General features: G+C 46.5%; 1 protein-coding gene across 1 annotated transcript in view; it reads right to left on the bottom strand.

The window, feature by feature from the left end:
• The window catches only part of d2hgdh (D-2-hydroxyglutarate dehydrogenase), a 63,689-nt gene that overhangs the window by 12,344 nt on the left and 35,024 nt on the right, over positions 1-16,321 (bottom strand). The window contains exons 4-7 of the mRNA XM_067995643.1: positions 15,011-15,150; positions 8,384-8,577; positions 5,099-5,267; positions 1,305-1,448 (exon numbers count right to left, since the gene is read on the bottom strand). Of these exons, the coding sequence (XP_067851744.1) occupies positions 1,305-1,448; positions 5,099-5,267; positions 8,384-8,577; positions 15,011-15,150 (647 nt within the window). The remainder of the gene's footprint in view (positions 1-1,304; positions 1,449-5,098; positions 5,268-8,383; positions 8,578-15,010; positions 15,151-16,321) is intronic.

Below are 16,321 nucleotides of genomic sequence, written 5' to 3'. Positions count from 1 at the left end.
TGGTACCATTACACTGTAGGAGGAATGATACTAGAGCCAGCACACTTCTTATGTAATGTTCAACATTCTCTCTCCAGACACAACCTTGGTTTCTCACAGTCTACCCATCTACCCCTGGTCACAACACTGATATCACTCACACTTGGTACATGGTGTAAATAAAGTTCTCAGTGATGGTTGATGCTCAATTTACTATCGAGTGATTTTTGGCTCAAATAGCTCACAAGTACCACACGTGGGAGCCTCACTGCACGAACTGCAGTGCTTCAAGAGGGTCCACCTTCTCAGGGCAACTAGAGATGGGCAATGTCGGCCTTGCCAGCACGCCCACATCCTAAGAAATTATTTTAATTATTTTAAAAGAGTCACTCAGTGGTGTATTTTCTACACATTGTCAGCTGCCCATTGTGAACTCTTTAGATCCAACAGAAAAGAAAACATTTTTAAAGGGCATTGACTTTAAAAAAAAAAGTGTTTGACGATCCTTTTCTTTTGTCTTGGGGGTGAAAAGAGACAGAAAAGGATGTTATTCTGTAAGGGTAATATCACACACAAGTACCGCAGTAATACAGTATATAACACACAAATGTGTGTGAGGGGAGCAGCAGAGGCAGAAGATGCAATGGAAGATTTGCAAGCAGATTTAGATCAGCTGTGCAATTGGCAGACAAACAGCAAATGAAATGTAACACTAATAAATTTCACATAGGTTGGAAAAATGTGGGATATATAGAGAACTGAATTAGCAAAGGGAGACTTGAAGGGGACCTGGACCTAATAGTGAATGTCACTTTCAAAGTCCAGACAATATGGCGAAGCATCTAACAAAACTGTTATGGGCATAGATCTTACAGTCAACTGAATGAAGTGAGTGTGATCCTCTGAACACCCACCTTACTGTGAGGTAAAGCCAGTCAGCAATTTGTATCAGACCTTGTATCGCCAATTGTTTGGTCAGAGACCGAAGAAGTACACGTGCAAAAGAAACGAATATCCAATTCAGTTCATGGGTTACATAATCGTTCAAGATATGCTGATAGGGTGAGATGAAGTAAAGTGGGAGGAGGCTCGTGTGAAGTATAAACACCGGCATAGGCTGGTTGGGCCGAATGGCCTGTTTCAGTGCTGTAAATATTATGTAATTCTATGAAAGTAGGTACAAGGCAGTGTGAGTCAACTCCCATAACAGTAAGAGGCGCACACCGCTCATAGGAGTGCTTAATGCCATGACCCCGAGAAGGGGGTCTATGGAAGAACTGACATTGTAACAGTGATCTCATTATATTTTCTTGTTCCCCTTTTACCTTGCAATGGGTTTCTCAGCTTCAGGCGCTCGTAGACAATCTCTCTGCAGCTGTAATCCATGAACTCGAAAGCAGATAGAATTTCACCCAGCATGCCTGTGGATTCCTTCAATATATCCAAGAGCTTGTCAAAGCTGTCACAACCTCGAGACATAGAACAGATAAATATTGTGTGTATATTATACAGGGATAAATTACTCTGTGTATAATATATAGGAAATACAGCATAGAAAATATATTATACAGGGATCCAGTGATATGTGTATATTTTACAGGAATAGAATACCACATGTTTATTATACAATATCATGTGCTTATTATAGAGATCATGGATTTCTGCATAATGTATATTACTGCGCAAATATTATATAGTACATGGATGGAACTCAGGCACAGATACCAGAGGGAGTGTAATCAATTGTAGGGTGATCAACTACATTCTCGATGCTCCAGTATATTTGAGTACAGTACTATGTGTATATTTTACAGGGATGAAGCAGTGACACAAGCAAGATCCCCACTGGGAGCCTTCCTGACTCGGGGAAATTAGCCGGGTGTGAGGGGTGCAGACACGGGTCAGACGGTAGTTGCTACACCTTCCCCTAATCATTCAGCCTGGCTGAAAGAGTGATGTGGGAAGGAGAGGTTCCATTTCATGGGACACTGGCACCTGTACTGGGACAGGAAGGAGCCGTATCACTGGGACAGGCTCCACCTGAACTGGAATGGGACCAGAGTCCGAGTGGAAAGGATAAATAGGGCTGTGCAGAAGGCTTTAAACTAGCAACGTGGGGAGAGGGATCTTGTAGCAAAAACAAAAGATTAAAGATAAAAAACAGGAAATGAGTGTAAAGGTCAGACCAGGGTAAGGAATAAAGATAACATAAACAGTCATGGAACAAATACAGTTATAAAACAGAAGTATAAAAGGACTGCTAAAAATAAACTAAAAGGAACAACTATTGAACATGAATTAAGCAGCCTGTACAGCAATGTACACAGCGTCCAAAATAAAACAGGGGAACTGGAGGCAATAATCCATAGCGAGGAGCCAGATGTAGTAGGAATAACTGAAACATGGCTACATAAAGAACAGGGCCGGCAACTAAATATTGCAGGTTATAACATAATCAGAGAGGATAGGGAAGAAAGGGGGTGGAGTAACTGCATTAACTGGAGATAACATAATGGCAGTAGAAAAAGGGACATCACTAACAGAAGAATAGAAACAGAATCCATATGGATAGAAATAAAAGATAAGAAGGGATCGATCACACTAATAGGGGTATACTACAGACCACCTAATAGTGGAAAGGAGGTGGAGGAAGAAATATGTAAGCAAATATGTGAAATGAGTAAAGGACATAGAATAATAGTCATGGGAGATTTTAACTATCCCCAAATAAACTGGCAAGAAGAGGTAGGTAAAGGTTTACAGGGAATGGAGTTTTCACAATGTGTGCAGGACTCCTTTCTTACCCAGTATGTGAAAAGCCCAACAAGAGAGGAAACACTGCTGGATCTAGTAATGGGAAATGAACCAGGACAGATAAGAGAAGTAAGTGTAGGGGAACATCTAGGCAATAGTGATCACAACATAATAAGAAGCACATAAGCAAGACAAAGACCAAAGATATAAATTGGAAAAAAGCTAATTTTCAGGGGCTGAGAATGGAACTAGGTGCAATAAACTGGAAAAATTTACTGATAAGCAAAGAGATAGAACAGCATTGGGGAACATTTAAAATAGTGATCAATAGAGTCCAGGAAAAGTATATCCCACTAGAAAGCAAGAACAAATGAGCCAGTAATGACTCACCATGGATGAATAAAGAAATAAGGGCAAAATTGAAACTAAAGAAAAAGGCATTCACTAAGTACAAAGACAATAAAGGAGAGGATGGCAAAAGGGAATACAAAGAGGTTAGAAAAGTTTAAAAAAGCAATAAGGAAGGCAAAGAGAAACTACGAAATTAAATTATCAAGGAATATAAAAAGAAACAGTAAAGTATTCTACAGACACATAGATAACAAAAGAAAAATCAGGATAGGGATAGGGTCACTAAGGGATTCACACGATAAACTCACAGGTAATGACAGCGAAATGGCAGAAATATTAAATAATTACTTTGCCTCAGTATTTACCAGCGAGACTAACAAGCTGGGATTAGAAGAAGAGATCACAAAAGATATAAAGACATTTAAGATAGAAAGGGGGGAGATAATTGATAAACTAATCAAACTTAGAGAGGATAAAACACCTGGTCTGGATGGTTTGCAAAGAGAATAGTGCCAGAGGACTGGCGGACAGCTGATGTGATTCCTATATTTAAAAAAGGAGATAGAACAAGTCCAAGGAACTATAGACCCTTAGTTTAACGTTGGTGGTAGGAAAGATAATGGAATCCTTACTCAAAGATGTAATAGAAAAACATCTAGAAACCAAAAATATAATAAAGACTAGTCAGCACAGATTTCAAAAGGGAAGGTCATGCCTGACCAACCTTATTGAATTCTTTGAAGAAGTAACAGAAAGTGTGGTCAAGGGCAATGCAGTAGATGTAATATATTTGGATTTTCAAAAGGTCTTCGATAAGGTACCTCATAGCAGACTCATGACTAAGGTCAGAGCATGTGGAGTCAGGGGACAAGTAGCAGAATGGATAGCAAGTTGGCTACAAAACAGAAAACAGAGCGTAGGGGTTAAAGGTAGTTACTCAGACTGGCAAAAGGTGGGAATTGGTGTCCCACAGGGATCGGTGGTGGAACCACTGTGGTTCACTATTTACATCAACTATTTGGACTCGGGAATCGGAAGTACAATTTCAAAATTTGCGGACTACACCAAATTGGGGGGTATAGTTAATACTGAGGAGGACCGTGAAAAAATACAGGAAGACATTAATACACTTGCAGAATGGTCGTGTAATTGGCAAATGAATCTCAATATAGATAAGTGTGAGGCATTACATTTTGGTAGGAAGAATAAGGGGGCCACATACTGCTTGGATAATAAGTCTAAATGGGGTAGAGGAACAGAGGGATCTGGGGGTAACGATACACACATCATTAAAAGTAGCGACGCAGGTTAATAAGGCCATAAAAAGGAAACCAAGCACTGGGGTTCATTTCTGGAGGGATAGAATTGAAAAGCAGAGAAGTTATGTTAAACTTGTATAGAGCCTTGGTTAGACCACACTTGGAGTACTGTGAACAGTTCTGGTCTCCATATTATAAAAAGGATATAGAGGCACTGGAGAAGGTGCAAAAAAAAATTTACTAGGATGATACCAGAACTGAGAGGTAATACCTCTCAGAAAAGATTGAGCAGGCTCGAGCTCTTTTTCTCTAGAAAAGAGAAGGCTGAGGGGTGACCTGATAGAGATCTTTAAGATTGTGAAAGGGTTTGATAGGGTAGACGTGGAGAAAATGTTTCCACTTGTGTTGGAGACCAACACTAGAGGCCATCAATATAAGATAGTCACTGATCAATCCAACAGGGAATTCAGAAGAAACCTCTTTACCCAGAGTGATAAGAATGAGGAACTCGCTACCACAAGGAGTAGTTGAGGCGACTAGCATAGATGCATTTGGGGGAAGCTAGATAAGCACATGAGGGAGAAAGGAATAGAAGGATATGCTAATAGGGTTAGATGAAGTAGGGAGGGAGGAAGCTTGTGTGGAGCATAAACACCGGCATAGACCTATTGGGCCGAATGGCCTGTTTCTATGCTATACATTCTATGTAATTCCAAGTAATTGTGAATAAATACTATCCTGTTCCCTGCTTTTACCTAGAAGCGCTACATTAACAGAGCCTGGTTTCCTTGGACACAGAATGGAAACAGCTGTGATGATCCCAAGTGTTCCTTCAGCTCCAATAAAAAGCTGCTTGAGGTCATAGCCTGTGTTGTCTTTGCGAAGTGACGTTAGGCAGTTCAAGGCAGTTCCATCTGCGAGGGCCTGCGAGCAAGGACAAGGTGTGAAGGAATGGTGTACACCAGTATATGGAACATCACTCACTGAGCAACGGGAGCACCCAGGGTCCAGCGGACACATCTCATGAAAATCAGTGACGACAAAGAATGCCTCGTTGTTCTTGCTGTGGGGACATTGAGAAGCTAAAACAGGTGGGCCGCTCACCGCATCATTGGGAGGGTGAGGCCATGAGAGGCCTCACACTAGTGCTGATGACCCAAGAGTGTGGTGTCCTCTGGGGAAAAGCAGCACTACCTCAGGTCCTGAATGGTGCAGGTAATAACACGGAAGGTGGGCACGACACTCAACTTGACTGATAAGAGCAGGATGCAACTGGGTTGAACCCAACACTCCAAGTGCTCCTTTAGCTCCTTCGCATTCCCACCTGAAGTGTTAACCTGTCTCTTTTAAGCTGATCGGTGATTTCGGTAATTTCACCGGTTACATCAGTTGATGATTATTAATTATTAAATATTAAAACTGAAAACAGGGAGCATTAAGTGAATCATTAGAACCAGACTATTGGCAGTAAACTGAGGGGTGTTTCGCATCGCTGAATCCTAACATATGAGCACCATCAGTAACAGCCACCCACTCTCAATCCAGATCTGACAGTTATGGTGCCGTCTCTCTCAGCACTGACTCCCCCCCAGTCGAGAATAAGGCGCAACATACAAGTTTTAAAAACTGGTGAACCCGCGAACCAACGGGAAGGTGCCAGTTTCTATCACTACTCTATCCTGAATTACCTGGGGCATTACTGGGCTACTCATTTGCTGCCAGATCTATCTCGACCGCCTTAAACATTGTTGCATCTGACTCTCCTCAGCCAAACCCTCGGACTTTGGATCGCAATATTTTCTTAATGCTGACAGACTAGGAAGTGTAGGGGAGCAAAGGGATTTGGGTATCCAGATATACACATCACTAAAAGCTAGTGCACAAGTACAAACACGACTCAAAAAGGCTAATGGAATGTTGGCTTTACCTCAAAGGGACTGGATTACAAACAGGAAGAAGCAATGCTTCAGGTGGGGTGGGGGGGGGGGGGGGTTGATGGCGGGGTTGATGGCGGGGTGGGCGAGCGGATGGCGGGGTGGGCGGGCTGATGGCGGGGTTGATGGCGGGGTGGGCGGGCTGAAGGCGGGGTGGGCGGGCTGAAGGCGGGGTGGGCGGGCTGATGGCGGGGTGGGCGGGCTGATGGCGGGGTGGGCGGGCTGATGGCGGGGTGGGCGGGCTGATGGCGGGGTGGGCGGGCTGATGGCGGGGTGGGCGGGCTGATGGCGGGGTGGGCGGGCTGATGGCGGGGTGGGCGGGCTGATGGCGGGGTGGGCGGGCTGATGGCGGGGTGGGCGGGCTGAAGGCGGGGTGGGCGGGCTGAAGGCGGGGTGGGCGAGCTGAAGGCGGGGTGGGCGAGCTGAAGGCGGGGTGGGCGAGCTGAAGGCGGGGTGGGCGAGCTGATGGCGGGGTGGGCGAGCTGATGGCGGGGTGGGCGAGCTGATGGCGGGGTGGGCGAGCTGATGGCGGGGTGGGCGAGCTGATGGCGGGGTGGGCGAGCTGATGGCGCTCATGGGCTGCACCATGTCTGGAAGGGATGAGCCCGATGGATCAGATTGTCCTTTTTTGCATGTTCTCCCTTTCAAAACTGCCATCATCACCCCATCTCCTCAAAAAACATAACCTCAACCTATCTGTTCTCTCCAACCAGCCCCCATCTCTTACCTCCCTTTACATTCTAAGGTCCTAGAAGATGTTGTTGTGACACCCCTGCTCCATGCCTATCTCTCCCAATCTCCCGATCCAAATCCCTACAGTTCGGTTTCCGTCCTTCTCATTGCTCCAAGTCCATTCTGGCCAAGATGATGAATGACGTTCTCTGTGACTGTGACCACAGTGTGTTATCCCTCCTTGTCCTCATCTGCCTCTGCATAGGCTGATCACACCATCCTCCTCCATTGCCTCCATTGCCTAGCGCTGCCCTTGCATGGTTCCATTCCTACCTGTCCGTACACTGGCAGCACATCTCCAGCAATGGATTCCTTTCCAGCCCCCACACCATCATCTCTGGAGTTACCCAGGGCCTCCTCTACTTCCTTATCTACATCCTGCCCCTTGGTGACATCAACCACAGATATGGGCTCAGCATCCATGACTATACTGGTGACACCTAGGTCTATCTCACCAACATTTCCCATGACCTCACACCCACCTCCATGCTGTCTGACTTTCTATCTCACTTCAAGTCATTGATGAGTCAAATTTTTCTCAAAAGTAACATCAATTTCAGCAGCCTCCTTATACTCTGTCCCCTCATCATTCACTCCATCCCCGGCACCTACTCAGACTCAGCCAGGCCAAACAAAACCATGGTGTCCCCTTTAACCCACAGCTGAGTTTAACCAGCAATATATTATCCATCACCAAAACCACGTACTTCCACCTCCGTAATATCGCCCACCTCCTCTCAGCAGACGAGGTTCCTGCATGACGGTTCTCACTCTTTGTATATACAAATAACTTAAACTTCTATGGCACTTTTAATGTAGCAAAACATCCCAAGGTGTTTTACAAGGAATGAATGGAAATCGGACACTGAGCATGAATTGGGAAAGGGGTGAGGGAGGGAGAGGGGTGAGGGAGGGAGAGGGGTGAGGGAGGGAGAGGGGTGAGGGAGGGAGAGGGGTGAGGGAGGGAGAGGGGTGAGGGAGGGAGAGGGGTGAGGGAGGGAAAGGGGTGAGGGAGGGAAAGGGGTGAGGGAGGGAAAGGGGTGAGGGAGGGAAAGGGGTGAGGGAGGGAAAGGGGTGAGGGAGGGTGAGGTTTTGAGCAAATTTCTGAAGATGGGAAGAGATATAACAAGGCAGAGAGGATCAGGTAGAGAATCCCAGACTAGAGGGCATTAATGGCTTTGCCACTGATGGTGGAGTAGAATGAGGGGAGGGGAGAGGAACGCAAGAAACAGTAGCCCAGACTCAGGAGAACAAGGAAGTAAGGCTGCAGTAGGACTGGAAGAGGATTTGGAAATGCACCTTTCCAACAGCAGGAGATTCACAATACGTTTTATAAGGACTGTATCAGTTTGAATCTCATTGACAGTTTCTTACCACTTCCAGTCCCAGTACTGTCCCACGCAGGGAGCCATACCTCAGCAGTCTCAGTCCACCAGCATTGGTTGCCACATTCCCACCAATGTGACAGCTACCTTTTGACGCCAGGTCAAGGGGCATGATAAAATCCTGTTCCTCAACGTAATTGTTCAAGTTTTCCAAAATGCAGCCTGCCTGACAGACCAGGACTCCTGAAAACACAAATTTACACAGGGACTCAGGAGTTTGACAATGATCCCTGTTCTTATGGCGTTGTAAAAAATTTTTACCTCATGTTTCCTTCTCTCCTGAAAATACTCTCCCATCACCGGGGCACAGTATCACAGGCACTAGATTTCCTTCAGACCCATAGAATCACAGAAAATTTATGGCACAGAGGAGGCCATTTGGCCCATCCTGTCCGTGCCAGTTGAAAATGAACCATCCAGCCTAATCCCACTTTCCAGCACTTGGTCCATAGCCTTGTAGGTTACGGCACTTCAGGTGCACATCCAAGTACTTTTTAAATGAGTTGAGGGTTTCTGCCTCTTCCACCCTTTCAGGCAGTGAGTTCCAGACCCCCACCACCCTCTGGGTGAAAAAAACTTTCTTCAGCTCCCGTCTAATCCTTCTACCAATCACTTTAAATCTATGCCCCCTGGTTATTGACCCCTCTGCTAAGGGAAATAGGTCCTTCCTATCCACTCTATCTAGGCCCCTCATAATTTTGTACACCTCAATTAAATCTCCCCTCAGCCTCCTCTGTTTCAAGGAAAATAACCCCAGCCTATCCAACCTTTCCTCATAGCTAAAATTCTCCAGTCCTGGCAACATCCTCGTAAATCTCCTCTGTACCCTCTCTAGTGCAATCACATCTTTCCTGAAATGTGGTGACCAGAACTGTACACAGTACTCAAGCTGTGGCCTAACTAGTGTTTTATACAGTTCGAGCATAACCTCCCTGCTCTTATATTCTATGCCTCGGCTAATAAAGGAAAGTATCCCGTATGCCTTTTTAACCACCTTATCTACCTGTCCTGTTACCTTCAGGGATCTGTGGACATGCACTCCAAGGTCCCTCACTTCCTCTACACCTCTCAGTATCCTCCCATTTATTGTGTATTCCCTTGCCTTGTTTGCCCTCCCCAAATGCATTACCTCACAATTCTCCGAATTGAATTCCATTTGCCACTTTTCTGCCCACCTGACCAGTCCATTGATATCTTCCTGCAGTCTACAGCTTTCCTCCTCACTATCAATTTTTGTATCATCTGCAAACTTCTTAATCATGCCCCCTATATTTAAGTCCAAATCATTAATATATACCACTGAATTAACTAACTGAATTATGATCACTACCACCAAAATGCTCTCCCACTGACACTCCTTCCACCTGCCCAGCTTCATTCCCTAAAACTAAATCCAGAACTGCCCCCTCTCTCTTGTTGGGCTTGCTACGTACTGGCTAAAAAAGTTCTCCTGAATGCAACTGATGAATTTTGGGCCCTCTATACCCTTCACACTGTTTGTATCCCAGTTAATATTCGGGTAGTTGAAATCCCCTACTATTACTGCCCTATTGTTTTTGCACTTCTCAGAAATTTGCCTGCATATTTGCTCTTCTATCTCCCTCTGACTGTTTGGGAGTATATAGTCACTCCCAGTTTTTGTTCCTTAGCTCAACCCATATGGCTTCATTTGATGATCCTTCTAACATATCATTCCTCCTCACAGCTGGAATTGTTTCTTTAACCAAAATTGCCACCACTGCTTTTTTTATCCCCTATCTCGTCTGAAAACCGTGTAACTAGGAACACTGAGCTGCCATTCCAGCCCCTTTTTAAGACATGTTTCAGTAATAGTTATGATACCAAACTTCCACGTGTCTATCTGTGCCCTCAGTTCATCTGCCTTATTCACTATACTCCTTGCATTGAGGTATATACCATTAAGCACTGCCAAACTCCTTTGTTGTTTATTTTCTAACCTTTGTTTCCTCTGCCTTCCAAACTCACTTACTAATTTTCTGCCTTCCATTTCCAGTTCTGATTCTGTCTCAACTGAATCTACGCTCAGGATCCCATCCCCCTGCCAAGCTAGTTTAAACCTTCCCCAACACCACCAGCAAACCTCCCCGCGAGGATATTGGTCCCGGCCCTGTTGAGGTGCAACCCGTCCGGCTTGTACAGGTCCCACCTCCCCCAGAACTGGTCCCAATGCCCCAGGAATCTAAAGCCCTCTCTCCTGCACCATCTCTCCAACCACGAATTCATCTGCTCGATCCTCCTATTTCTATACTCACTAGCGCATGGCACCGGGAGTAATCCGGAGATTACTAACTTTGAGGTCCTGCTTATTAATCTCTTATCTAGCTCCTTAAAATCTGCCTGCAGGACCTCATCCCTCATTCTACCTACGTCATTGGTACAGATATGGACCATGACCTCTGGCTGTTCACCCCCCCCCCCCCCCCCCAGAATGTTCTACAGCCGCGCAGTGACTTTTTCTTTTATTCATTCATGGGATGTGGGCATCACTGGTGAGGCCAACATTTATTGCCCATCCCTAATTGCCCTTGAGAAGGTGGTGGTGAGCCGCCTTCTTGAACCGCTGCAGTCCGTGTGGTGAAGGTTCTCCCACAGTGCTGTTAGGAAGGGAGTTCCAGGATTTTGACCCAGTCACGATGAAGGAACGGTGATATATTTCCAAGTCGGGATAGTGTGTGACTTGGAGGGGAACGTGCAGGTGGTGTTGTTCCCATGTGCCTGCTGCCTTTGTCCTTCTAGGTGGTAGAGGTCGCGGGTTTGGGAGGTGTTGTCGAAGAAGCCTTGGCGAGTTGCTGCAGTGCATCCTGTGCATGGTACACACTGCAGCCGCGGTGCGCCAGTGGTGAAGGAAATGAATGGCACCCCATCCACCACCGTAAACAATCAAGTGGGCTGCTTTGTCCTGGATGGTGTCGAGCTTCTTGAGTGTTGTTGGAGCTGCACTCATCCAGGCAAGTGGAGAGTATTCCATCACATTCCTGACTTGTGCCTTGTAGATGGTGGAAAGACTTTGGGGAGTCAGGAGGTGAGTCAATCGCCGCAGAAAAGCCAGCCTCTGACCTGCTCTTGTAACCACAGTATTTATGTGGCTGGTCCAGTTAAGTTTCTGGTCAATGGTGACCCCCAGGATGTTGATGGAGAGGGATTCGGTGATGGTAATACCGCTGAATGTCAAGGGGAGGTGGTTAGACTCTCTCTTGTTGGAGATGGTCATTACCTGGCACTTGTCTGGCTCGAATGTTATTACCACTTACCTACCCAAGCCTGGATGTTGTCCAGGTCTTGCTGCATGCGGGCACGGACTGCTTCATCATCTGAGGGGTTGCGCATGGAACTGAACGCTGTACAATCATCAGCGAACATCCCCATTTCTGACCTTATGATGGAGGGAAGGTCATTGATGAAGCAGCTGAAGATGGTTGGGCCTAGGACACTGCCCTGAGGAACTCCTGCAGCAATGACCTGGGGTTGTGATGATTGGCCTCCAACAGCCACTACGATCTTCCTTTGTGCTCGGTATGACTCCAGCCACTGGAGAGTTTTCCCCGATTCCCATTGACTTCAATTTTACTAGGGCTCCTTGGTGCCACACTCGGTCAAATGCTGCCTCGATGTCAAGGACAGTCACTCTCACCTCACCTCTGGAATTCAGCTCTTTTGTCCATGTTTGGACCAACGCTGTAATGAGGTCTGGAGCCGAGTGGTCCTGGTGGAACCCAAACTGAGCATCGGTGAGCAGGTTATTGGTGAGTAAGTGCCATTTGATAGCACTGTCAACAACACCTTCCATCACTTTGCTGATGATTGAGAGTAGATTGATGGGGCGGTAATTGGCCGGATTGGATTTGTCCTGCTTTTTGTGGACAGGACATACCTGGGCAATCTTCCACATTGTCGGGTAGATGCCAGTGTTGTAGCTGTACTGGAACAGCTTGGCTAGAGGCGCAGCTAGTTCTGGTGCACAGGTCTTCAACACTGCAGCCGGGATGTTGTCGGGGCCCATAGCCTTTGCTGTATCCAGTGCACTCAGCCGTTTCTTGATATCACGTGGAGTGAATCGAATTGGCTGAAGACTGGCTTCTGTGATGGTGGGGATATCGGGAGGAGGCTGAGATGGATCATCCACTCGGCACTTCTGGCTGAAGATGGTTGCAAATGCTTCAGCCTTGTCTTTTGCACTCACGTGCTGGACTCCGCCATCATTGAGGTTGGGGATGTTCACAGAGCCTCCTCCTCCAGTTAGTTATTTAATTGTCCACCATCATTCACAACTGGATGTGGCAGGACTGCAGAGCTTTGATCTGATCTGTTGGTTGTGGAATCGCTTAGCTCTGTCTATAGCATGTTGCTTCCGTTGTTTAGCATGCATGTAGTCCTGAGTTGTAGCTTCACCAGGCTGGCACCTCATTTTTAGGTACGCCTGGTGCTGCTCCTGTCATGCTCTTCTACACTCCTCATTGAACCAGGGTTGATCCCCTGACTTGTTGGTAATGGTAGAGTGAGGAATATGCCGGGCCATGAGGTTACAGATTGTGCTGGAATACAAATCTGCTGCTGCTGATGGCCCACAGCACCTCATGGATGCCCAGTTTTGAGCTGCTAGATCTGTTCTGAATCTATCCCATTTAGCATGGTGATAGTGCCACACAACAATTTGGATGGTATCTTCAGTGCGAAGACGGGACTTCGTCTCCACAAGAACTGTGCGATGGTCATTCCTACCAATACTGTCATGGACAGATGCATCTACGACAGGTGGATTGGTGAGGACGAGGCCAAGTAGGTTTTTCCCTCGTGTTGGTTCGCTCACCACCTGCCGCAGGCCCAGTCTGGCAGCTATGTCCTTCAGGACTCGGACAGCTCGGTCAGTAGTGCTGCTACCGAGCCACTCTTGGTGATGGACATTGAAGTCCCCCACCCAGAGTACATTCTGTGCCCTTGCTACCTTTAGTGCTTCCTCCACGCTCAACATGGAGGCGGACTGATTCATCAGCTGAGGGAGGGCGGGAGGTAGTAACCAGCAGGTTTCCTTGCCCGTGTTTGACCTGATGCCATGAGGTTTCATGGGGTCCGGAGTCAATGTTGAGGACTCCCAGGGCCACTCACTCCTGACTGTATATCACTGTACCGCCATACTGCCGGTGGGACAGGACATACCCAGGGATGGTAATGGAAGAGTCTGGGACATTGGCTGAAAGGTATGATTCTGTGAGTGTGGCTATGTCAGGCTGTTGCTTGACTAGTCTGTGGGAAGCTCTCCCAATTTTGGCACAAGTCCCCAGATGTTAGTGAGGAGGACTTTGCAGGGTCGACTGGGCTTGGTTTGCCTTTATCATGATCCGATGCCGGGTGGTCTGTCTGGTTTTATTCTTATTGTGTCTTTCTGTAGCGAGATTGTATAACTGAGTGGCTTGCTAGGCCATTTCAGAGGGCGATTAAGAATCAACCACATTGCTGTGGGTCTGGAGTCATGTATCGGCCAGACCGGGTAAGGACGACAGGTTTCCTTCCCTAAAGGACAGCCTTGGTCCTGGCACCTGGGAGGCAACATGTTATCCTGGAATCACATCTGCAGCCGCAGAAATACCTATCTGTTCCCCTAACTATTAAATTCCCTATCAGTATTGCTCTCCTGACCTTTCTCCTTCCCCCTTATTCAGCTGAGCTACCTACGGAGCTATGGATTTGGCTCTGGCTACACTCTGCAGAGGAACCATCTCCTCCACCAGTATTAGCAGACTCCTGCACTACCTGCCTGCTCTCCTTGTCTGTTTGGCAGTCACCCAGTCCCTCTCTGCCTGCATTCTTTTAAGCTATGGGATGACCATAGAATGGTTACAGCACTGAAGGAGGCCATTCGGCCTATCAAGCCCGAGCCGGCTCTTTCTAAGAGCAATCCCGTTAGTCCTACTCCACTGCTCTTTCCCCATAGCCCTGCAAATTTTTTCCCTTCAAGTATTTATTCTTTCCTTTTTGAAAACCACAATTGAGTCGACTTCCACCACCCTTTCAGGCAGTGCGTTACAGATCATAACTGCTCGCTACGTAGTCCCGTATACCAAGTGGTCATTTATCAAATAACCCTGGGCCAGGAAGATATTCCACCATGGGGGGAAGGGTCAGAGGTCAACACAGCCACGCCCAGTCCTTCCTCACCCAATGGGCGTCCCTTTGCACTTTCCAGAAGGGATCACTGGACAGCAATCAGCAGACTGATTCTTCCCCCTCCCTGGCCTGGGGGTGCTGAAGCCCTACTGTTACCCAGCTGAGAGCAGCCAGCTCAACACCAACCTACTGGTGTTGGGTTTGGACAGTAACTCTGGAGCTGGACAGTGAATCGTGCCGTTACAGTATTTGTGACGAGGGGGTCACTGTTACCAAGCAAGTGGGGAAGGGAGAGTTGCAGTGTGAACAATTAGGTGGGATCACTCACAAGGTTCAACTTTGTAGTGGTGGGGGGGGTCTAACATTCTAGGAATAATAAGCAGTTACTCTTGGGTTTGATGGAGGGGGCTCACTGTTGAGGTGTTGGAGGTTGGTCACCGTTGGTGTGTCAATGCTTCAATCTATAATCAAGAGTAAAGAAAGCTGTCCTCACCAGATTTAGTGTTGAAACTAATGATGTTATTCATTTGAGCTGTTGAGACAATGATCTCATCAAACACGGGCACACTCCCTCCCACCAGTCCGGTGTTCCCACCCTGAGGATTCACCGCCAGATTCCGATCGTTACAGTACCTGAGGAAAGCAATACATGCCATCATTACTAATCATAAACACAGCCAATCACACGCCATCATTACTAATCATAAACACAGCCAATCACACACCATCATTACTAATCATAAACACAGCCAATCACACGCCATCATTACTAATCATAAACACAGCCAATCACACGCCGTCATTACTAATCATAAACACAGCCAATCACACGCCATCATTACTAATCATAAACACAGCCAATCACACGCCATCATTACTAATCATAAACACAGCCAATCACACGCCGTCATCACTAATCATAAACACAGCCAATCACACGCCGTCATTACTAATCATAAACACAGCCAATCACACGCCATCATCACTAATCATAAACACAGCCAATCACACGCCATCATCACTAATCATAAACACAGCCAATCACACGCCATCATCACTAATCATAAACACAGCCAATCACACGCCATCATCACTAATCATAAACACAGCCAATCACACGCCATCATCACTAATCATAAACACAGCCAATCACACGCCATCATTACTAATCATAAACACAGCCAATCACACGCCATCATCACTAATCATAAACACAGCCAATCACACGCCGTCATCACTAATCATAAACACAGCCAATCACACGCCATCATCACTAATCATAAACACAGCCAATCACACGCCGTCATTACTAATCATAAACACAGCCAATCACACGCCATCATTACTAATCATAAACACAGCCAATCACACGCCGTCATTACTAATCATAAACACAGCCAATCACACGCCATCATTACTAATCATAAACACAGCCAATCACACGCCGTCATTACTAATCATAAACACAGCCAATCACACGCCATCATTACTAATCATAAACACAGCCAATCACACGCCGTCATTACTAATCATAAACACAGCCAATCACACGCCGTCATCACTAATCATAAACACAGCCAATCACACGCCATCATCACTAATCATAAACACAGCCAATCACACGCCATCATCACTAATCATAAACACAGCCAATCACATGGTCATCACTAATCATAAACACAGCCAATCACACGCCATCATTACTAATCATAAACACAGCCAATCACACGCCATCATCACTAATCATAAACACAGCCAATCACACGCCATCATCACTAATCATAAACACAGCCAATCACACGCC

The sequence above is a fragment of the Heptranchias perlo genome, chromosome 13 (genome assembly GCF_035084215.1).
Source record: "Heptranchias perlo isolate sHepPer1 chromosome 13, sHepPer1.hap1, whole genome shotgun sequence".
Taxonomy (NCBI): domain Eukaryota; kingdom Metazoa; phylum Chordata; class Chondrichthyes; order Hexanchiformes; family Hexanchidae; genus Heptranchias; species Heptranchias perlo.
This window is presented reverse-complemented; position numbering and strand designations above follow the sequence as displayed.